We start from the raw sequence: 25,758 nt of genomic DNA on the forward strand, positions 1-25,758 counted from the left end.
TTTATGTTTGACATAAGGCTACAGTATTCTGTCATAACTTTAATAACAAACCTTTATATATTCAGTATGTTTAAAGTAACTTGTTATTCACTTTTAGAATGTAACAGTTGAGGCTAACACTCCAGGGAAAGATGGGGTAGAATATGTTGTTAAGATGGCCGTGACATCATCTAAACTTTCCAATAAAGTGAAGCCTTTTCGTCAGCCATTTTTATTCTATAATGGTAGGCATTTGTTTCTTTTTTTTTATAACTATATGCATAATTTAAAGATGCATTGTCCCCAAAAAACATGAACAATGAATATTATAAAATCAGACTTTGAAAATGCCATTTTTCCGTTTTAATAAAGATCACTTCTGTGGAGAGAAAAAACACAAAAAAGTAATAACGTTTTCACTTATATAAAGACAACCCATTGTCTGACAGACAATTTGACCTTTTTCATTAAATTACTGTTTTTTTTTTCTATCCAATTTTTTTGTCAAATTAAAGAACTAATAAGTTGCATTAAAATGGCATATACATTAAACAATAAAAAAAAATGGTAGACAATTATTCTTTCATTAATATTTGAGAAATATATTTTTGAAGTTCAGAAGTTGTTGGTAGCTTGTAGGTAGTACCCTCTACAACTTTTTTTTTTTCTTTTTTAGATGCTCGTAAGCAAATTCGGATGGCAGCGCTTAGCAGAGATCGTGATGACCTGATATCGCACATTAAGGCGTACAAAGAACTTTTTGATACTATTGACCAATTAGTAAAAGAGATGAAAAGTAAGTGCATTATAATATTAGAGAAAACTTGGATTACATTTTCTTTTTTTAGTACAAGATTCATACTCGTCATTAAAAACCTGGAGGAAAAAAATGAAATTTTAATATATTTTCAAGGCCTTGAATGTATGGAAAACATAAGCGTCATCTCTCCCAATACCAAAAATCTTTAGACTGGCCTAATATGATTTTATGTTAATGTTTGTATATTTGGACCTCAAGAAATATGTGGTTTTGGAAGAACTTCTGATTGTCAGAGCAGTAGTATTGAGAGAGTTAAGAGTACTCCAGGATTCATTGAGTTTTCTAAAGCTCTGTCTACACTATCAAATTGATGTGTTGTGCTCATATAAGGACATGATGATATATCATATCACTACCATATTTAAGCATATCACTACCATATTCCGGGCACATCACACTTTTTTATCAAACTAGTTTGGTAGTGTAGACAGAGATTTAATTCATGGAAGAAATTTAACATTTAAAAACAGTGGCTTTTTTATTGGACACTATTTAATGTAAATATAAATCCACCAAGCAAGCTACAGTACATTATGTAGTAAATTTCAATAAATGTTTTAAATCTTTTTGTGTTTTGTGTAGATGCTAATGCCGAGGCTGTAGAAGTGGAGACACAAACAAAAAGAGAGTTGCAGAAGTTGGGTCTTTCAGCTCAACAAATTAGATCTGTAAGATTCCAGACTTGGAATAATAATAATTAAGTTTTAACTTCCAAAAATCTATAATGTTTTCCGGTGTGGATCCAGAGTTTTTTAAACATGGAAGGACTAAAGCTCTGTCTACACTATCAAACTTTATGTGACAAAAAAAATGTGATGTGCCCATATATGAAATCACTACCATATTTTGGTATATCACTACCATATTTGGCCACATCATTGTTTTTTTTTGTCAAATTAGTTTGATAGTGTAGACAGAGCTTAACATATTCTTAATAGTCTGTCAAAAATAGTATCAAAAGTATTTTATAATTTCATCTTAGCTGCCACAATAGGATCTGCACCTGATTTTTTTTAACTGACCTAAAGAAATCTTCATTTTTTATGTTATTTTTATCTTGTATTATTGTAACATAACCTGGGCCTCTACTGATATTAGGAAAATGTTTCACTGAAATTACTTAACTAGAAATTACTAGAAAATCTTGTGAATTTCAGGACGTTAGTATAACAAGACTGATAAGTGAACTAACCAAGAAGAAAGACAGTTTTCTTAAAAAACCCAGGAGAAAATGTGGATTGGAAAATGTGGTAACTAGGGATTCCATGACAATAGGCAAGGTAATGTTTGAACTATTTTAAATGTTTAACTATTGTTATATATAATTCCAGCACTACATTACATCATCTTTAAGCATGGTGGGATCTTGAAGGAGATCCTTACAACATGATCATTTTGAAGCGGAGTTGTGGCTAGGTGGTTATGATGCACAGCTACCAATCCAAGGGTTATGGGTTCAATCCCTGTCATGTCAGGATTTTTTCTAATGACAATTTACAACTGCACTCCCAATTTGCCTAAATATATAAGAGAGAGAGAGAAGAAAGCGTGTGGCCAAAAAATGTTTTTACATACACACATATATTCCAATAATCGTCAACCTAAATATAATACACAGATCGGATATCTGGCAGAAGTTGAAGATAATGATATTGCACGTATTCTGTCATGGCACCTTGGCGGTGACATGGATTGTGTCATCACCAAGACAACGACCCGAGCCAAAGAGATCTATGATAAGTCAAACGGGTCCCAGCAAGTCCTCCCTTTAGACTCAATCTTTAAGAGGAATTTTCCAGATTGGAACAAGTAAGCATACACTAACTTCTTAAATAACTCTAGCTTAGCCTTGTAATGTAGTGTTCCATGGAGATTAATGTAGTGTTCCATGAAGATTAATGCAGTGTTCCATGAAGATTAATGTAGTTTTCTATGAAGATTAATATAGTGTTCCATGAAGATTAATGTAGTGTTCCATGGAGATTAATGTAGTGCTCCATGAAGATTAATGTAGTCCTCCGTGAAGATTAATGCAGTGTTCCATGAAGATTAATATAGTGTTCTATGAAGATTAATATAGTGTTCTATGAAGATTAATGTAGTGTTCCGTGAAGATTAATGTAGTGCTCCATGAAGATTAATATAGTGTTCTATGAAGATTAATGTAGTGTTCCATGGAGATTAATGTAGTGCTCCATGAAGATTAATTTAGTGCTCCGTGAAGATTAATGTAGTGCTCCATGAAGATTAATGTAGTGTTCCGTGGAGATTAATGCAGTGTTCCATGGAGATTAATGTAGTGTTCCGTGGAGATTAATGCAGTGTTCCATGGAGATTAATGTAGTGTTCCATGGAGATTAATGTAGTGCTCCATAGAGATTAATGTATTGTTCCATGAAGATTAATGTAGTATTCCATAAAGATTAATGTGGAGTTCTATGAAAATTAATGTAGTGGTCCATAGAGATTAATGTTGTGTTCCATGGAGATTAATGTAGTTTTCCATGAAGATTAATGTAGTATTCCATGAAGATTAATGTAGTGTTCCATGGAGATTGATGTAGTGTTCCATAGAGATTAATGTAGTGTTCCATGAAGATTAATGTAGTGTTCCATAGAGATTAATGTAGTGTTCCATGGAGATTAATGTAGTATTCCATAAAGATTAATGTGGAGTTCCATGAAAATTAATGTAGTGTTCCATGGAGATTGATGTAGTGTTCCATTGAGATTTACCTTTTTAACAATTTATGTTAAACCTACTACATTTTCTGTTTTTCTAGGCCACTCCCACATGTGAAGTTTAAGATAGGTAATAACCCACCTGGTAATCCAATATATGCTCGCCATTTGCTGACGTTTCCAGGCAGTGAAGAAGAGTGCAAGCTAGGTAAGTGCTTTCATTTAGTATATCAATAATTGATAGAATTTATCACTGTACATTTTAAAATTTAAAAAGCAATATTAAAATCATAATGCATCGTCATAAATTATTAAATAGTTTATCCATTCTGTAATTGGCAAGTTACTCACTTTTTGAGGAATATGAAATAAAAAAAAGCTGCCAGCCTAGAAAACCTACATATAGAAACTTGCATTACTTAAAAATGAATGCTAATCGCTATAAAAATGCACCAATTAAATTCAAGATTTTTAGATAGATAATTTATAGAACCTTATAAATTTTGACCTTGTATTATTGTTATTTAATCCTATTGTAATCTTTACTAATTAATATATTTTTCTATTTTTTTTTTTCATTATATTTATTTTATTTCAGTTTTTCTGATGTTATTGGGTAACACAATAGTTTTGGACAGTTTAAACGACGCAAACAAATACAGGATGGAGGTAGGTCTATAATGTTTCTAATACTATTTAATTACAATGTTTATAAACAGTTTTTATAGTAATAACTACGCCTTGTGCCTTCAAAGATTAATTTTCATGGAGTTCTGAACAGTTTTGAAATTCAAAGACTCATGATGATAGGCCTTTGTCACGAAATGCAAGACATCTTTGATCGATGACAAACAATGCTATGCAGGGAAATAACATAGCGTTTACAGGAGATTTTAGGACACCATGTTAATTAAAAAAACGGAGGATAGTATGAGAAAAAAATTACTGTAAAATGTTCTTAAGAGATTGGCCTACTGTCATCACTGTACGATTGTAAAAAATAGAAAATGTTTTCACTACTTAAAATCCATCAAAAAAACATCACAGTGTATAAGCATAGGCGCCGCGACTGCACCGCGGAAACATGGTGATGTCTTCCGTTTCGTGAAAAAGGCGTTTTCTCGTAATGTTGCACTTGTTTTTTTTTCTGTTCATAAACAAAAAATTGCATAAATTGATATTTTAGTTGATAAAATATGCGCATTGTCCAACGTTATTAACAAGAGATGGAAGTCGAGTACAGAGCAATGGGAAATTTGGCGGTAATCAAAACAGAGCACCCCCATTAGAAAGAATGCGTGGAGCAGTGTTTGGTGCTCCAGTATCACAGGAGTACCAAAATATATGCAATCAAATTGGTAAGTTCTAATACCCTAGTAAGTAATTTTTCTTTCTAATTTTATTTGACTGTCGAAGTTACTCTATTTATTGTGCTGCAGTATGTTCACTTATTTACTGCAGTAGCAGACAATTGGTTTGGTTTTTTCTGGAGGTTAATTATGCTCTGCACTATGTTACTGGAGTCAAAGGTGAAGTTACTACACAAAAATCAGTAGAATATATTTGAGACACTCTTTTTAATATATATACCTATTTAGAGGAATTAGATTAGCTTTATTATTTCCCGTAACACAATTTTTATTTATAACAGAAGTAAAATTAATTCAATTTCAGAGAAACTTACCTTTCTGAAAGCTGCTGTTGCAAAGCGATCGGAAACGCAGCTTGAGTTAAAAGAAGCAGAGGCTAGACGAAACGATGCGGACGTGAAGACTCAGATGCGTGAATGTCAAGAAGCCGAAGAACAACTTGTCACGATAGAAGAAAAATTAGGTATATAATATATTTATTATTATTTAACCACCCTATTGCTAGACACCGGACCAGCCAATTCTGTTTTATGAGCGAACTATTATAAAACCAGTTTAAAAAAAAACATAAAAGCATCAAACGATAACCATTGCAATCTATATTCTGGCTTATATGAGTGAACTATAATATAATCAGTAAAAAAAAAACATAAAAAAAACCATTAAATCTTAAAACACAAATTAAATATCAAGCACCGTACTCAACATCTTTTTTTTAAGGTGTATGCCATCAGATCATGTAGCTAGTATCAGTATAGCTAGTATATAAAAAAAAATTAACAGTACTTTTAGGTCACTTAGGTAGGTTCTGGGGAGAAAGACTTAAATTTGTTAGCTTTAGGGTAGGTAGTTTCCGACCTGCTACTGTTCTGTGGTATTTATTAATATGTTCAACATAACTTCTACAATAATAAATAAAATGAAAATGTAATGTCAAACATGTAAACGGTCAACTTTATGTTTTTTTTAGGAATGACATCATCATCGACTACTATAACAACAAATGGCCGCGGACGACCGACACCAAAAGGTCCTTCAGAAACTACCAACCAACAGGATCCACTTAGAAGACGTCTTAATAATACCTCATCACCTAGCCTCAGAACATCCAGTCGCCGGTCAGCAGGAGGACCTTCGGGAGCGTCGCCCGAAACAAAGCGTCGTAGGTGAGATGCCGACACATGATTTATAGCGTAATGATTAATGGTTATTAAAAAATTACAATTAATTGAATTCCACCAAATGTTCTGTATAATGAAATGTGTTAATGTAAACTTGTATACACAGGTGTCTTCTATTAACCATAGATTATTCCAATTTTTAAAAGTGTGTTGTATTTTATTCAAATGGCATTAGTTGTTTTATCTAGGTCAGTATAGGCAATGTGTTTAGATATATAGAGTTTTGTTGAATGACTGTTGTTGACATAATCCTATTCTAGTTATAATGTGAGCCTATATATGTACTGTGTTTACGGTAAATGAAGTTTGATCATCCAACTGTGTTTAATTATTTAGGTGGTTTATAAACATGTACGTAGAAAATAAGTTTGATTATATCATTGAAGAGTGTCAATTCTCAAGTGTAGCGTATGGTGTGGCCAGTGTGCATAAATGTTAGCCCAATTATTACAGCTTAACAAATAAGCAATTGGGCTAATTTATGCACACTTGCCACACCACACACTACACACCACAAACCAATAGAGCATTATACATCTGAGCATGCCTACAAACCAATCAGCGTTGGGATTGCTTCTGTAACTATTCCTGCATATGATGTAATTTGATGGAAGGCCTATACTATAATAGCAAGCTAGTGAAACTTTTTCTTGCAAAGTTTATTTTATAACACAATTACAAATGTTTAAGCATTCAAGTTGGAAGAACTCGAAGCCACAGATATTAATAAGCCTGTTTAGCATATTTGCAATTTCACATTTTTTTTAATTTTTTTGAGATTGAAATTGTTTTGATCTATTGTAAATCTAACCACAGTATAATTAATTGTTTTTTAATATAGGTCAATGAATTCAATGAATTTAATTCATTACATGTAGACGCATCTAGAATTTAAAACGTAGACAATGTTTCTAGGTTGGTTGTACAATTTCCATTTCGTTTTCTAAATCCCAAAATAACGTTACTTTACTTCGTGCTGGATTCATTATGTAGATCAATCGTCACCATAAATTCTACTTAATTAATTTAAGACTTTCTATTAACCAAAAGACTGTTTAACAGTAATATACCACCTACTTCTTGATGAGATGTATTGTCCCCCAAAAACATGAACAATGAAGATTAATAAAATCAGACTTGAATAAGCCATTTTGTAGTTTTAACAAACTTAATCACTTCCGTAAAAAAAACCCGGAAAAAATAATATTTTCACTAATAAAAGGTGAATAAAATGACAAAATAAATGGCTAAATTCAACCAAAAACCCATTGGCTGTCAGTCAATTTGACTATTTGTTGCTTTAAATTACATTTTTTTCAGGTAAAATATTTGTTTTCGATCCAATTTTTGGTAAATGTAAATAACTATTATGTGACATTGAAATGGCATATTCAAAAAAATATATATATATTTTTTCAGGGGACAATACATCTTTAAGATTTATCAGGGCTGACGAGTTTGAATAGTAAAATAGGTCATATCGACAGGGTTTATTATCAGTTCATTTAGGCCTAACGAAGTTAGTTTATAAGTTCAAACCTCCTGGGAGGGGAGACTTTATTTGTATTATAAATTTCGATTTATTTCACTGCCAATGTATTGTTAGAATAACTAACATTTTAGATTGATTATTTCCGAATTTTTATTTGTATAAAACTTGTTTAGATGGTGAATTGTTTTTGTTTTTATTTTAAATCAATTTGAATCTAATAATATTTTTAATTTACTAATACCAAAGACAAAACAATGCACAAGAATTGAACACTAGGCTAACATGTAACAATGGCTTCCTTTTATCGGTAGAAATTATTTTCGCAGGACACATACATTACATTGTTTTAATACTATACAATGATACCCTTGTTTAGTTTCTATTAACCCAGCCATTAAAGCGTGGTTCCCACTAGAACGCAACGCAGCGACGTATCGACGCAAAGTGCTGTATTGCGTAATCACAAGTGGGAACCGACGTTGCAATAGTGCTGCAAACAATCGCAGGTTTGATTTCACGCAGGCGGGGGCAAACACAATTATTGGAAGGGCATTTTCTTACGTTGCGTAGGTTGTGTTACGTTGCGTCGCTAGTGGGAACTAAGCTTAAGCTAGAATAGGTTCAATGTTTCACATGTGTATAGTAGTTTAGGCCTACCACATTAAGATATGTGTGTAGACGAACAACTCGGCGGTATAAAAAGCTTAACTTCGGAATAATTTTCTTGATCTTTTCGGGTTAGGCCTAATGATCCACTACTTAATTCCACATACAAACCTCATATTATTAATACGAATCGTATAGTTCTTTGTAGTCCACATGTGTATGTGTTGTATAATTTTAGCGATATGATTTGTTTTAAGTGAAGTAAGAATAATCACTATTTTTTATTTCTACATCACCATGGCTCGTTCATTTATCACATTTAAATTCTATTACGTTAAAGTAGGTATACGATGTGTCACTATTAAATGAACTATTCGATTTGCTAAAACCTGCGGTATCACGTCAAATTATTGTGCAAATACGCTTGTCTTTGGTTTGACCAGGACATAGAGATATTATAGTGAAGTATTTATATCTCTATTTTTCAAGTCCTCGCTTTTCGTCGTACCCACTTTATGTCAATTCTTGGTTAAGGTTACAGTCATGGATTCTGTATCTCAAACAAGGTCATTTCAACACATTTTGTTGGTTGTCTTCGCGAAACAAAAAATCGAAATCAATTTAGTAAACGACTTCGGACAAAAAACACATAAGTCCTACTCGTCGGAAATAGAAAGCTCGGAGATGAATTTTGTACTCGCGGTGATGAAAAAGTTATAACGAATTAATATTGATAAATAAATTATTCATAAATTCATTTTTATTCTCCAACCATGACTGCATTTTAAGTGATTTGTCCATGCGTTGTACATATTGTAGACCAGTCTTGTACAATCTCATTAATTTAGGATGAAGGGACGAGAGAGTCATGATAAATAGCCTAGATTAATTAAAATTGATTAATAATACAATTAATTATTTTTTATTCTGAAGCGATAATACTCAATTTTAAGTTTGACATTCAATATTTTCAATGCAGTCTTGCACAATTTTATTAATATAATTTTTGACACAAAAAAAAACCAAAATAAGTTATTATACAAAATAATCCATTATTATTATTTAAACTATGACTCAATTCTAAGAGAACCATCCAATATGTTTTACAAATCTTAGCCTTGTACAACTTTATTAACATAATTCTGGATAAAAAGACAAAAGATATGAATAATAAATTTATATTGATTATTAATGATACGATTAATTCATTTGTATATTCTTAATCCATACGGATTTTAAATGAGAACTTTCATTGTGTTTTTCCATATCCCAGCCTTGAACAGATATATTAACACAGTGTAGATACCAATTGATGGACTGCGGTAAATACGATTTAACTAAAAGGCTTGGTTCCCACAATGACACAACGCAATGACGTAGACGCAACGCAAGCGAGTTGACCAACGAATAATCCATCGCTTGTGATTGGTCAGATCACTTGCGTTGCACTAAAGCTCTGTCTACACATGGAGGAAATATATATTAAATAAATATATATATAAACAAATCAGGCAAAGAACAGTAATTCTAAACCGCCCGGTGATATATTTCCTCCATGGTCTACACTATCAAATTTTATGTGCCAAAAAATGTGATGTGCTTATTGTACACGATGATGTCATATCTCTACCATATCTGGGCATATCACTACCATATTTGGGCACATCAAACTACTGTAAACAGAGTTATATACGTCGTTCCGTTGCATCCGAGTGGAACACAAGCTTTAAAGCGAAGTGTAGATTTTTCTCGGAGCCAATGTTGTAATATTGTCAATCCGTTGTATATATTGTTAACCATTCTGTTTTAGTGTTTTTTTCATGATAGTACTAGGCCTACTAGAAATAAAACGAAAAAAGAAAAACTTGCCTTCTTTTTATCTCTTATATTTTTATTGCGGATGATGTTATAAAACTATATGTATGTAGAACGACTTATTGGAGGGTAGGTTACAAATGGATTCTGACAGAAATATATTGCACAATCTAAAAAATCAAATATAACGTTATCAAACTATGTTTTTGTAGGCCAGGAAAACCCTTAGGCTAAGCAAAAACGACACAGTATAAATGTAGGTGAAATATTTTCTCTTAGAAAAATCTTTATCATAATATAAATTATGTGTACCATGTATATAATGCAAGTTAGATGTTTATCTTGAAGTCTAATTTATAGTCGTATAAAAAGCTCGTTTTATAACTAAACCTCTTTTTTAACTTAGCACTGTATTGGATAGATTAAAAAGGTTGATGTCATCAGCCCAGTCATTTGAAGCTCTGTCTATACTATCAAACACAAACAAATGTGATGTGCCAAATAGACACGATGATGTCATATCACTACCGTATTTGAGTACATCACACTTTTTTGATAATGTAGACAGAGCTTTACAGAAGCAAACTGGTACTCCGTGAAAAACAACCTTTCACATTGACACCAAGAAACTAGCCTTTTCACACACTATTCACACTAATCGTAAATATTGCATTTCTATATATTAAATATGTACAGTACATCTAAATACAGTATTCTAGAGGTTTTTAAAAGCAATACACACAGTAATAAATTATCCTGTTTCATTGTGAATATGTAGTATATACTAATAATCTTTTAACACCTTATTCAAAACGACAGAACACTCAACGTTTCTGGGGCCCAATTTCTCTCACTTTTCTAAAATATATTGCAAACAAAAATAGCATTGCAATTTTGTAATCGATCAACTGTATTAATAGACCTTTAGTTATACGTATAACGGAGACGTTAGTTTACTCATTCTACAATTAATTTCTATTTGAATTCATTAACAGTAATATTATTCAGGACATATATCGTGTAAGCTTAATTTATAACCAACAAATGTCTCCGTGAATTATGCATACGTTTTATAAACATGATTTGCTGTTTCTTACTCCCACAAACTTCAGAATAAAAATTATACGACAGAGAGACGTCTTAAAGTATAATACACACTGTTTTCCTTCAAAAGAATCATAAATATATTTGTTTGTATTTTGTTCAATAATTGTATATTGCTTTGTTGATGTTAGATCATGTAGAACATTTATATAATCAGAAAAGAGTGAAATGACACGCTTCCATGATATAATGGCGGTACACCTCGATTGGAAAATATTTGTGTCAATTTTTTAAACGCACTCCAATTCCACGTATGCCTACATACAATGTTTGATTTTGTTTGTCAAATGTTAAAACAAAATCAAGAAATGTTTCACGAATGAACTATCAAGTACATTTGTACATTTTATTCTACGTTTATTATTATTATTTTTTTGTTTTTATATATATATTTTTTTTTTACAAAAAAGTTAAAAGTGCACAAATATTGCACAGTTTAAAACAACAATTGCGACAGCTTATAAATTGCCAGCAACATTATACCTGATTTGAGCTAACTTGATCAACATGTCAGAAAACAACATTAATACATGAATTACGAATTCCTCCATTTATATTTAAATGTATTTTAGCATTGTCATTCACAGCATAACGTAATTAAATGCCTACATAGGTGTGGTCTTATACTGTCCTATGTCCTATCATTTTTGAGCCAATCACAATGACACCTTCAATCACGTGCTCTTTAATGCACATATGCTTTACTCAGTATAAAAACAAGATGGAGAACCTGGCAAAAAACTTATTCGTAATGTTTATGAAATTTAAAGATTGCGGTACACGTATATTTAGTTTCTCGACGTTTCGATCAATATACTTTGCTCGTCCTCAAGACCACGTGATTGAAGGTATTTTCTAACACTTGAGGACGATCAAAATTATATATTGATCGAAACGTCGAGAAACTGAACTGTTCTTTATACAACAAACTTTATTATCAACATAAATTCATCTTATTTCAGAAAATGTGTTACATCCATCGTTTGCGTTAATATACGACAAATTTAGGCTACTGAAATCGATCATAAAAATAACATCTTCGATCATTGCTTCCATCTTCTCGTGCAACTAATGCTTGGTTCCCACTAGGACGCAACGCAAGGACGTAAGCGCAATGCATGTAAGTTGACCAATGACAAGCGAATGTTCGAATTATCCATCGCTTGTGATTTGACAAATCACTTACGTAGCGTTACGTCCTTGCGTTGCGTCTCTAGTGGGAACCAAGCATTAAGCATAGGTTGCATCCTTTTCAAAAAAATCCTCTTGCTTACAAAGTGTACTACAATACAAATCAGTAGGCTCATCTTTCGCGACCAAATACTGTACCGAAGAAATGCGTTCTGGTCGGTTACGGTACGGTTACAAATTTCACTGCCCATATTTTCCTAGAACAATCAGTAAACCTTTGCGGATAGTGTCCTTTATATTCCAATGTAGGCTACAGTATGCCAGTTGACTTTTACGGACATTCTTTTGACAGATATGTGGGCCAGTATAGTAGGTTGAATATTATAAATAGGAGAGGAAATACTATTCTAGCGGAGTAATCTAAATTTCTAGCAGTAATGTGACGCATCCATCTGAAGCGTAGGTGTGGCTCGTTGATTTCGGTTTTGCTGCTCTTTGGTTCTTGGTTGTTGCTTGGTGTGGTTTGTTGACACGACTGAAGTTCGAAACTATTGCCATTTCCTTCTAGCATGCTGCCATTCTTGTTGAGATTTGTCTATAAATTTAAATACAGAATATTATTTGAAGAGTGTTGATTGTAGTTTAACAAATTGCGCAAGGATTTATTTACGAAATTTGAAACTTTGCGACATTTTTAATTTCCTTTTTGATCCTGTGAAATACCCTCTAATGCTCTATGACCCATCCATACGAGTGAATTTTGTTTGGCGGCTGTTTTGAATATAGGCTACCAACACTTGCTTGGTTCATGCATTTGGGACTCCGTAAATCGTAGGAATCCTATGAAATAGCCTATTATAGCCCTAATAGATAACCATCGTGAGGACATAGTGAGGATGATTGACAATGATGAACATAGTCGACCACAGTTTAAATCACGAAGGACCAGAACAACACGCATGCGTGGTTTGACAATGTGATGTGTGCAATGTGGGTGTGATGTGCAATGGTCTTTCTCGAGTGCTTCTCTTAGAGACACTTAAAGTGTACGTTTCTATAGGCACATTTGTGTGAATAGACATTAATATTATATATTGTCAGTTTGTATTTACTTGCATATTTACCATCACGATTAGTTCTTCGTCAGGTTTCTCCTGTCGCTTGATTTCCTGTCATGATTTTATTAATACGCAAATTTAATTCGGAATGTTCAATCTGGATTAAGTGTTTAATATCAAATGTGTATAGGCCTGGGCCTATCTAAGTCTAAGTAATATTAGGTAAACTTTCGGTCATTTCACCACAAACGATTTTTATATTTGCTTTGTTATGTTTTAACCTGCAGAAGTTATTTAGACATCGACGATGCATACGGGTTTAGTTTGCTTTCAGTTGGTAGTGGCGTGATGATAAAGTGTCATATCTTTGTGCTCAATTCTTATATTATAATTATATTAATATCAAATAAATTAGTGAGGTGGTAGATTATATTTTATGGCAGAAAAACAGCAATAACTGCAGCAAATTGTGCTATAACTATAGTATAAGAACAGATTAAGTAACCAATTCAAATGTAGACTAGTAGTAGGCCTATACACGAACACAAGAAAGTCATTGCAAGTAGAGGCATCACTGGTTTTAAACAACTACAGGCCTAACAATATATCTATGTGTACTAACAAAGTAGTAGTATAGGATCGATTTCACTCTTCTTGTTGTAGTAACACAGTGTTAGTAGCAGTGTACTTAGTATGTAGTAGCAAAAATAACTATCAGCCTTAAGCCGATTTTCCACTTTGTTGGTCGAAAAGCTATTAGGCCTATACTATGGAATTCGTTACCGGAGGATGTAGTATCTTCAAGATCAACAAATCAATTTTAATCAGGTCTCGAACAGGCATGATCCAACCATCCTCTAAAATTTGCGCCGTATTCGAGAGTTGATGTTGTTTTCAAGAGGGGCTTAAAGGCATAGCCTAGCCTGGAATCCGGACCCAGCAAATGCTGAGCTCCGGAGACAAGTAAGCAAACAAGTTAGCGCGAATCGAAAGCGCCAGCTTGTACACACATTCATGTTTCCATCTTCCAAATCACTCTTTACGCATGCGTATAAGCTGACGCTTTCGATTCGCGAGAACAAAGTCGGAAAATCTGCTTTTAGTGTAATGATTTAACTAGCATTTACGGGATGCCGTATAATAATTATTAGTAATCATTACCGAATAAAAAAAATAATGAAAATATTAAAAATAACTGGAAATCATAAATCATTTCATTCATCTAGATAATTATACATTGGTTTGCTTAATTAGATAATTAGGCCTATAAGAAATGATTTGAATCAGTTACAGATAAGAAGATAGTTCTAATAGAACATGAGCTTCACAAACACATTCATCATTGCAGTTTAGAAAGCATTTGAATGATATCATAAATTTCATTAAAGTTTAGGATGTGTTTTTGAAACCCTAAAGAGGTGTGATAGATAATATAGATCCCCAGCATTCAACTACCGATAGACAAATTATTTCAAACAAGATGCATAATGATTGAAAACCACGTCTGAATAATAATTATTACAAAAAAAACCAAGTCAGTTACACAGTTCGTCAATGACAGACAGAAAGTTGACGCAACGTTTCTCGTGCAATTAAATCACATAGAAAAGTTGACGCATCTTTTCGTGTAATTACTTGGAAATGATGACATATTTTGTCTGTTATCACACATTATTGTTAAAGTCGGCCAAATATAATGTTCCTCCTTTAAAATATACATACTTTAAATAATAGTCATGCTTTTTTTCGTTTGTAGTATTAATTCCAATTCTTACCTCAACTACCAGAAAATAATTTGCAAGTGCATATTCAAATAAGCAGAGGAAGACGAAGCATAAACACATTGCCATCCATATATCGATAGCCTGGAAAATAAATAGATATGTATTAATTTCAGCATGAGGATGTTAAAGAGTCGCTATCAAAATTCATGAACAGTACCATGACAGCCTAGTGTGGTCTAATGGTTAGGACACCTGCATATCAAGTAGAGAGTTCGAATCTTGGTTGGGCAGCTTTTTCTTTAGCTTGGCTCCCACTAATTTGGACGCAGCGTAACAACGTACGCGCAATGCAAGTGAGTTTACCAATTACAAGCGACAGATTGGATGATCCATCGCGTCGTGATTGGTCAAATTACTTGCGATGCGGTTACGTCCTTGCGTTACGTTCAAGTGGGAACCAATCCTTATTCTCACAGAATTTTTTTTTTTTTTTCGTTTTTTAAATTAATTAATTTTTAGTTTATATTACCGTGCGGTTTAAAAAGTTTTGTGCCTGTCAATTAAAATTGTACTGCAGTAGACGCGTCACTATTACTGCACATTAGGTTGCTGCAGTGACGCGTTATGCGTGTTTCCCACTAGAGACGTAACACAACGACGCAACGTAAGGGATTTGACCAATCACAAGCGATGAACTATTCGAACTGTCGCTTGTCATTGGTCAACTCGCTTGCGTTGCGTTTACGTCCTTGTGTTACGTCGTAGTGGGAAGCTTAAAAGCGTGGTTCCCACTAAAACGCAGCGCAGCGAAGTATCGACGCAAAGTGCTGTATTGCGTAATCACAAGTGGGAACCGACGACGCACTATAGTGCTGCAAACATCGTAGGTTTCATTTCACGCAGGCGGGGGCAAACGCAATGATTGGAAGGGCATTTTCTTACGTTGCGTAGATTGCGTCACGTTGCGTCGCTAGCGGGAACCAAGCATTACAGCTGAAAGTCATAAACACAAGAGTACTACGGTATTCATTTGTCTCACATTGTTTTAAAAATAAGTTACGTACCTTAGCGTACGTAACAGCGGGCAATGTCTCTTGTATACCGGCTGTCATCGTCGTAACAGTTAGTACCGTCGTAATACCTAGTGCGACACGCGCCGGTGCGGCTCGTGCGTCGATCCAGAACGACAACCAGGATATTACCACAAGTAGCACACTGGGTATATAAACTTGAAGCACGTATGACTGCATTTGACGACTGAGGTAAAAGTGTACTTTTGCGCAGCTAAAATTACCTACAGAAATCAAAGTGAGTATGATAATTGTCATATCGAATTATAAAAATCAGTGGCTGGTTTAGAATTTTAAAAGGGGGAGGTTATTCAGAGTTATTTTTAAATAGGTCTAATTTAATAGTAAGTCTATTTGTAATCTTAGCCTACCTTCCCCGTCTAACAGTCCGATAAAAACTGTAGTTAGCCCTTTAAAGTTGTAGTTGTTGCTATTTTAGATTGTTTAAATTTTATCTTACGATCAGTCGAAATATTAAGAAATATACTCATATACGTACTTACTAACATTTAAAATAATATTTGAAATGTTAGTAATTACGTATATCAGTATATTTTTATTTTTTACAGCATATTATGCTGTTAGCTATTTGCATAATCACCTGTTATAAATGTTTTGATACAGGAGTCATTTGTGGTTGCATTGTCTAGAATAAATCGAGGTATTGCCATGTTCGGCTCCATTTTTAGCGGCGTGTCCTTTCTCCATCTAAACATCAGCTCTTTAGTGTTATAACCATCTGCCGAATAATAGTAATCGATTTTAAATGTTGTAAAATCTAGGTCTTTGAAAGATTATAATTAGTTGTTATTTGCCGCGTCGCCATTTTGTTTTTATGGCACCCGCATAATTTGAGAGAAATGAGTTACAACGAGAGCAACGTACGATACTTGGTCTTGATTCAATTGTTTCATAAAACTAGATTAAAGCTCTGTCTACACTATCAAACTAGTTTTACACAAAAAAAAGTGCGATGTACCTAAATATAGTAATGATATGCTTATTAAGGTAGTGATATGACATCAGTCCCAATGGGCACATCACATTTTTTTGTCAAATCAAGTTTGATAGTGTAGACAGAGCTTAAGAAATACAAATGTTGACGGAAAACAACGAAACGAAAGACATAGAAAGACCTAACGCAAGCGTTTTGACAAAATGACAGTTCGAATAATCCATCACCTGTGATTGGTTAAAGCACTTACGTTGCGCTTACGTATTTGCATTGCGCCCTTGTTGGGACCTAACCTATAACTTCAAAGTGTATAGATACTGACTTAATAGTAATAAGGCTCACCCAAATCTCTGCTGTATCTCCATATAGCATTATGTTAAGTATCATATAATAATGTTGTAACACAGTGTATCACATGTGGCATACGTATCATATTAAGGTTAGGTCCTACGCGTCATGTGACACTATATCTGACAGAATATGCCTAAATGTATTAAATAGAATTGGCTTAAGTATGAAAATGTATTGTTGCACTCTGTCCCTATTTTCCATTTTAATAGCATGCGACTGCAGATGTTTTTAATGACCAGGTAACAAGAAATCATTTATTTAGTAGTATGTATTTAAATAAAGTAATTATTTTTAATGAATTGACAAAATGAGTTTGTTACGAATGGGCTATCGGTTTAAATTGACAAAAACACAAATTATAAGCGGTTTGGTATTGATGATCAAAGAACAATATATAGATTGGGATTAATATCTTAATTTCATTTCGACCATCTAAATAGAAATTAAAAACCCACATGATAAGACATCTGCCTAGATAACTATTGCGATTATTAATTAAAAAATTTAATGAATGAGGTATATCTCTATCACCCGATTCTCTGCTCTGTATCCCCAAATATGGCATTATGTCCAGTTTCCTTAGGTTCAATTTTGAGCGCACATTTTTGTACCTTTGGTGATTAACCAGCAACCGGGAAGGTACTATCGTGGTCCGTGGATTAAAATCTCTAGAATTAGAAATCAGGCAAGCCAAAGACATTAGGCCTACATAATCGAAACAAATCTTAACGAACACCCCAGTAGGCTATTTATTGCTGAATAGGTGTTCGACTCCAGCTCTAGAAAGTAGAAGAGGAGCATCTCATGTGTATGCACGTACGTAACGTAATACTATTTAGCTTAGAAACAAACTTTAAAATCGAACCATCAAAATAGTTTATTGACCGTCTGTCCTAAATTGATTATCAAGATGTACTTTAGCTTAAATAGTACAGAATGTGATTACATTTGCGGAAATTACAAAAATCCAAGTTACTCCTAGACGATTATTATTTTGTATAGACTTTGTAGTGCCGCAATGAGCAGATGTTTGTAGAATAACAATTGGCATTAATGTATTCATTTAATAGAATAGCTTGATAGATAAAAGTTTAATTGATAGGAACTACGTCAGATTAGTAATTTAAATCGATTTGAACGAATAATTGTGCACATTTTGTGTAGAAGGAAACCGACATTATTATTACATGATGCCAAGTATCATATAGGCAAATTCTGTAATAAATTGTCACATATGTGTCACATATGACGCCTGTATCGTGCTAACGTTAAAGCATGATTATGGTCTATAATACATGTCTCAAATGTGATAAATATGTGTCACTGTGTTACAGATTTTTTATCTTTCGTTACTGGAAAATTATAGATACAGTATACCTACCGGCTAACGTTACTGTGATTACGTTGGAAACATAACCAAAATAGACCTAATTTGAAAGGAAATCAACTCTATAAACAAACCCTTTAAGATGTTTGTCCCCCTGAAAAAATAATCATTTAACAAATTTCTGTTGAATATGCCATTTTAATATCACTTAATAGTTATCCACTTCGATCAAAAATTAGATCGAAAAAAAATGTATTTATCTGAAAAAACACTAATTTAAAGCTAAAATAGTCAAATTGTCTGCCAACCAATGGATTTTTGGTTGAATTTAACCATTTATTTTGTCATTTTATAAGTAAAAACATTATTTTTTCGCTTTTTTTTTTCTACGGATTAACTTTATTAAAATGACAAAATAATCTATTGAAAGTCTGATTTGATTAATCTTTATTTTTCATGTTTTTGGGGGACAATACATCTTTAAAATATGGTGGACCTCTCAGCGACGAGGTTGTAAAGTAAGTATCTGTATTATGGGCTTAAATGTACATAACAAACAGACAGTATAATGATAATTATGTCTAAACGAAAGTTATATGATTTTACTTGAAATCAGACCCGAGTCAAATGGCCTAGCGGTTAAGGCAGGGGCACCGTTTACCGTACCTAAAGAGCCAACAACATCGGCAAAGGGTTCGAGGCTCACTCTCTCCTAGTTCTGGTGGTGGAACAAGTCTAACGGATAAGGAATATAAACCGTAGGTCCAGTGTACACAGTTATAACCTGTGTGCACTTTAAAGAACCCAGTTCATTGTTCGAGAAGAGTAGGGGGTTACCCCGGTGAACTGCTGGTTCACAAAATAGCCCCTGTATCAGGGGGATTACCACCTATCTGATAGGACAGTGATTAATTTACTATTGGTAACCCTTGGCCACATTGCTTAAAGACATAAAATAAAAACAATTATAAATATAAACAATTATGACATTTTCATTTTACATTTTTCACTAATAGTGATTCATTTCGCTTCTTAGTTAACAAGAGTCATTTAGATTTCGACATTTTATTTTGTGTTTTGTTATGCTTTTGTTCTTTTCTGACGAAAAAAATGAAATCAAATCTTTATTGCATCCGGTGTTTATTGTGCTTTATTAATTGAAAAAGAAATTGACTGACATAGGTTTTTGTTACAATTTGTGTTTTGCAGCAAAATAATTGAAATCGTAACCATTAACAAATCGTGCTCGTAATAATCAATTTAATTGAAAACAGCAGTTAGAATTACGAATAATGAAATTGATATTTTTAAAATGAATTACCATCGATAGGATGAATTATTGTTGTTGTTATACTAGACTGACCGCCGTTAGTTATTATTGTATTTCTATCGTTGCTTTTTGTTTACAAGTGATATTAATGTAGCTATGCATATATAAAGACACGTTATTGATTGTGGCCAGAGGGAGGGGGGACATTATCTGTAACATTTTGAACAGTATTAGAGAAACAGAAACACGATACAAATAATTAAGTCAAGCAAAGTGTACTGTCGCAAAACTTCGTATTTACATAGTATTCATTTACGTGGTTTTAATGATTGTAACGTTTTTATGAAACTTTATGTTACTATAACCTTTAAATCATTTCAAATAAAATAGGGAGATTTCGATTTCCGACGACCGGTTACCAAAATACGTCATGTTAGTTCATTGTGCGCATGCGGAGATATCGGGATGTGTATCTGCGCTCCTCACCTCGACACAGGGTTAATGGTTTCTAGGTGCAGGCGACGACCGGTGACGACACATCGATTGACCTGATCTAGTATGACCGTCGGTCCTCGGTCATCATCGCAAATCGAAACCTCTCTATTATCCTTATGCCTTCAACCTTATAAATTATATTCCTCCACTTCATCGTTGTTGTCGTCACCATCACAATCATCATCGTCATCGTTATCATCATCGTCGTCGTCGTCACCATCTTCATCATAATTATCGTATTATCGTCGTCAATATCATTGCATTTTCATTATGATAAATACCATACTCAATCTCTGTGTAAAATAGGTAATATACTTACAACTTTCTATATTCAACGAACATATTTGACAGTCCATGGGAAAATGTTGTAACTCCATATCACATGCTAACGTCAGTGAAATCCTTCAAAATAATTTAATTGAATTTCATGTTTAAAGTTAAAATGTTGTATGCAAAAATAATGGATTATGTTAAACTACAATTGTGCTGAATAGCATTATAGTTAATATTATGGTTTTAACCTGACCACTTTTGTTCATTTATTAATTACTAGGTTAATCTTCCTATCACATCAATGAATTATTTACGAGATCCTACCAACTGATAAATAAAATGGGATATATAAACCTAACAAGACAAAAATATCGTCTTATGCATGATTGAATAAATAAGCACGTATGCATGTATGTATACATATTTTAAGTTTTTTTTCCTTGTGACTAAAGCATTAGTAAACTATGTCACGTTTCAATTCTCTATCGTGGTTTAAGGCTTTATTCCCGACATTGTGCATTCAATTATAGATGCCTTTTCCAATTGTGGAAACTAGACAATGAGGAAAACAGGAATAAAAGTGTAGTAAAATAATGAACGTAAGTGTCGCATTTTAGATACTTGGGTTCTCTGATGATGATAGAGAAGGAGAGAAAGAAAGTTATTTGGAGATAAAATTAGTATCTGAAAGATAGATAATTTGAGATAGATATTACGATGATAAATGGCACAAAGAAAAATACATATAGGCCTATAGGCCATATTTTTTTTTAAGATAGAAGGAAAGCATGTTTGATGAGGGAAAAAAGGGAAGAAAGAAGAGAAGAATAGACAGGTTGAACAAGAAGATATGCAAATTACTATTAAGTAGTGAGTAGCTCTACAGTATGATTTAGCAATCAATGAATAAATGAAGAAATATCATATGTAGACATTGAGAAAAATGTAAAGATTTAGAATAAGCAAGTTCTAGAAAGAGTATTGAGATAAGGGACATTAAGAGATAATAGCGGAAAGAACAAATATACATACACATTGTCTACTCTGAAGTTTAGAAGAAATATCTTTAAAATAAATGACATGATGTATATACAATGTACAATGTATAACCTAAAGAATGGAAATAAGTAATAAAAATCGTATCGCATTAGGTAAGGTACTCGATAAGAAAAAAAAGTATGTTTCCATAGGTGTTTGATCAGGAAATGACTGGGGTAATAATGTTCAGCGCATTGAGAGCTTGCTTATATGCGCTATATAAGAATGAACTATTATTATTATTATTATGTTGATGGTTGCAAAAAACGATTGAAAGCTAACTCTATGCCAGCATGAACATACAAAATATGATATAAATAATTAGGTTAACGTTATGAAACTGCCAGTAGGCAGAAAAGATGTTTCATTATTACCAAAGCAAATCGACCTGAAAAAAAGTTATTATTCATTTTAAGGCATATTGTCAAGGATTGCAAATAGAGAATCGAATCACTGTCGTTATGGTGATGCAGTTGCGACACCAAGGGTTAGTCAGAACCTTTGGATTGATACATATTAACTACCAGTTCAAATATTAGTTCATTCAAAATAGAAATTGTCAATTCCATTGACAGCATTAGTTTACTATCTATAACCAATATAACATTAACATTAATAACATTCCAGTGAACCACTTCTCTCGCTGACAATTTTTACCAAATTACCATTTTGGCAAATATTGTACAGTTCCACTTAATTCAAGTTAAAGTATCTTATTGCCGGAATTTATATGTCAGTTGGAACAGAATATACATAGATACAATTTGAATTATGTTGTTTCTTATTTTTAGATCTGATGTTTCGCCAATAAATCATTATTATTAATCCCCGCGGTATTTTTTAGTAGATCATCCTTAAGAGAACCACTTTCGGAAGTTTTACAAAGAAAGATGGAATTAACTTAAATTCTGAGGATTGGAAAGTTGTCGCTAAATATAGAAATGTATAATAATGATAGTTTATAATTTACATTAGCAATTAGTGCCGATTTACTAATGGTACTTTGGAGTAAACGACTTTTTTCCAAAGAAAATAGATTGCTTCAATTTAGCACGATTCCACAGTTTTGACCAACGAAAGATAGTAAGATGTAGATTTGTTTTAAAGCCCAAATCTATATTAAAACTATTTTCTAACCAATGTACCCTAATATAGTATGAATGTAAGGGTATTGCCATGCACGATGTATAGTATATTAATGATATTGTATGTTTAATAATTCAACCGCGGTAGCGACTTTCATTATGAGGGTTGCGTTAATATCAACAACTTCTTAAAGCTGAAACATAATTAAATTCAAATTCCCAGAATGAAACTTAACTTTCAACTTAATTTTCAAAAGTTGTTTCTTATATTATTGAAGAAAAACATTTTATACAACATCAAATACAATACAAATACAACATTAAATTGGTGTATATTTCTCAAATTTATTTAATTTTATAGCATTTAATCCAATATACTAGCATTTTTGCTAAAATTTTCGGATGGGAGGAAAAGTATATTAACTTTATCGACTTAATATTCTGTATTTTTTTCTTGTAATTTCAATCTTGACGATGTGTGCTACAGAACTATATTTTTAAATAGAAGTTGAAGGTCAGTAATAGTATCATTTCTTCTAAGTGGTTTGAAAAATACAAAATTAGATGAAATGAGTGCGTGATACAACATTCTCTGTGGGGTGTCGTAAACTAAGTATTTGTTTCTGAAATTAGAATTTCTAGAGAGAAAAAATCAATCTAGTCAATAAGTTCAACAAAAGGACACATTTATGGGACATTGTAAGGCCAATGCAACTCATTTCTTTCTCTCGGTTGGTCCTTCAAAAACAATAATATGATTCCAATTATTGCAAAATAGAGATTCATTAATAGGCTAACCATTATTTTGAATGTTAGTTGCGTGCGAATTGTTTCTATGGCTGCAGCCTAATTACATGTTTGAGTAATCTAAATAAGTATGTAATGAGAGAAAAAAGAAAATAAAAAACTCATAAAAGGAAAATTGTTCTTTCTGTGTAATATATTTTAAAATGGGATAGAGGATAATGATCATGTATAAGGAAATGAAATATGTTATTACGATGTTTGTAAATAAAAAGGTTGTTTAGACCAAACTTTTTGTATTAAATTTTTAAACTTCTTTTGTAAGTGTATTATAGAAAAATAGAAGAAAATAAATATTCATGTTAATACGGAATACAAAGATTTGAAGGAGAATAAATAACGTTTAGGCCTACCTCATACTAAGCATAACGTGTCCAGTTGGCTTAATCCAAATGACTCTATTCGAGATTGTTGCATCGTGTAGTCGGGAGTTCTTCTCGCGTGGAAAGAAAACGTCTGGTACCCACACTTTAGACGCATCGTCTCCCTTCATTGTAATCTCATCTGTATCGTTAAACTCCAGTCTAGGATCATGCCATTCTTGCCGAAAGAACATTGTTATTACGTAATCCTTCAAGTTAAAAAAAATAGATTAAATTTAATTTGAAGCTAATTTTGTCTTATGTTTTCTCTCACTGTTTGGGCGATTTAGTCGTCTCCTAAAATGTTGTGCATAGGATGGGATGTTAAGATCAAGTTTATGTATCACTATCATAAAGGTTTTAATATGTCCCTTTTTAGTCGCGTGGACGCGACTCTATAGTTCACTATGTCGGTCGGTCTGTCTGTCGGTCTGTCGGTCCGGTATCACTATGCGTTTTAGCACGCGACTTATGGCTGTTGGCCTTGTTTAACCATGTGTCACGGTTATTACCTCATGGTACATATCCATAATAAAATGTTTATCTGAGCGTGCCCAGTACGAATTTTTCGAATCGACAGCGTCTTAGTTGAGGGGCGCGTCGTCAACACTGTCTTTAATTGCTTTTATAAAACACGCATAACCAAAATGTTAATACGGACTTCCCGAAAAAATGAAGTATATAAACATTGCTTGTCATCGCATATCACACGAATAATACACGCGGTTATCACACGTATACTAAATGTCTATGTATTATATATATAAATCCAAAGGCAAATTACTGAAAAAATGACAATGCTGTGGGTATCAGTGGCTAGATCTCAATGGAGATACAAAAAAAAAGCGAAAAGCTAAATCAAAACGATAAGTAAAACAGCCAGAAAAGTTAGCAGAGCTTTCGGGCAGCACTAGCCCTTCATCAGTGCAAGTGAAGGAATTTGGATAACGTATTATGCATCAGAATAATTGAACGATATAATTCACCAAATTATTTACAACAAGAAGAATCCCGTTAACATTTACTATAATTTAATTCATTCCGAAAAATGGAATTTTCAATATTATTAAAGAAATTATAAAAAATGAATTATGTATGAAAGGAAAATGCCCAGATTAAATGAATTGTAAATCATTCATGTGATTTTAACGATGGGTACTTAAATATTAATTTATTAAACATTCATAAACGGATTATAATCGGAATAGAAATAATCCCATTCTAATGCCGTTAGCCATAATGAATGATTTATGTTATTAGATACATACATTGAAAATTATTTTCTAAATATGTTAGTGCTCAACCGTTTGATTTAATATGAAACATAATTGTTTTTTTAAGCTTACCATTGTCGATTCTTTTATTGAGCTTAAACTCTCGACATGCGCACTGAGTGTTACAGTAATCGGTGGTCCTGAAAGGAAATATAATTAATTTAATTACCGTTATTATTTTCAATAAGAATGCCATAAATAAATACAAATATCGCGTGCGTGCAAATCATTTATTATCTTTATTGATACAATAATAAAATGTTACCGTGCGCGTGGAAATAGTGATGTCATGATGTACCGTAATCAATATTCACTTAAGCGTGGTTCCCACTAGAGACGCAACGTAACGCAATCTAAAGCTTGGTTCCCACTAGAACGTAACGCAAGGACGTAAACGCAACGCAAGCGTTTTAACCAATGACAAGCGAAGTTATAGACAGTTAGCAATCACAAGCGAATAAGTCATCGCTTGTGATTGGTCAATTCACTTGC

General features: G+C 32.9%; 2 protein-coding genes across 3 annotated transcripts in view; one reads left to right on the plus strand and one right to left on the minus strand.

The window, feature by feature from the left end:
- LOC144839919 (structural maintenance of chromosomes flexible hinge domain-containing protein 1-like) overlaps positions 1-9,462 on the plus strand; it is a 29,926-nt gene extending 20,464 nt beyond the window's left edge. The window contains exons 34-43 of the mRNA XM_078695500.1: positions 98-224; positions 656-775; positions 1,382-1,467; positions 1,957-2,079; positions 2,418-2,608; positions 3,583-3,689; positions 4,080-4,150; positions 4,668-4,839; positions 5,156-5,314; positions 5,822-9,462. Of these exons, the coding sequence (XP_078551626.1) occupies positions 98-224; positions 656-775; positions 1,382-1,467; positions 1,957-2,079; positions 2,418-2,608; positions 3,583-3,689; positions 4,080-4,150; positions 4,668-4,839; positions 5,156-5,314; positions 5,822-6,021 (1,356 nt within the window). The 3' untranslated portion in view covers positions 6,022-9,462. The remainder of the gene's footprint in view (positions 1-97; positions 225-655; positions 776-1,381; positions 1,468-1,956; positions 2,080-2,417; positions 2,609-3,582; positions 3,690-4,079; positions 4,151-4,667; positions 4,840-5,155; positions 5,315-5,821) is intronic.
- Positions 9,463-12,244: 2,782 nt separating this feature from the next.
- The window catches only part of LOC144839955 (glycine receptor subunit alpha-2-like), a 42,510-nt gene continuing 28,996 nt past the window's right edge, over positions 12,245-25,758 (minus strand). For both annotated transcript variants that reach the window (XM_078695552.1, XM_078695551.1), the window contains exons 4-10: positions 25,339-25,406; positions 23,984-24,201; positions 20,750-20,832; positions 16,634-16,771; positions 16,027-16,256; positions 15,014-15,103; positions 12,245-12,775 (exon numbers count right to left, since the gene is read on the minus strand). In XM_078695552.1, coding sequence (XP_078551678.1) covers positions 12,512-12,775; positions 15,014-15,103; positions 16,027-16,256; positions 16,634-16,771; positions 20,750-20,832; positions 23,984-24,201; positions 25,339-25,406 — 1,091 coding nt within the window. In that variant the 3' untranslated portion in view covers positions 12,245-12,511. The remainder of the gene's footprint in view (positions 12,776-15,013; positions 15,104-16,026; positions 16,257-16,633; positions 16,772-20,749; positions 20,833-23,983; positions 24,202-25,338; positions 25,407-25,758) is intronic.

Source organism: Antedon bifida, chromosome 4, assembly GCF_963402885.1.
Source record: "Antedon bifida chromosome 4, ecAntBifi1.1, whole genome shotgun sequence".
NCBI lineage: Eukaryota > Metazoa > Echinodermata > Crinoidea > Comatulida > Antedonidae > Antedon > Antedon bifida.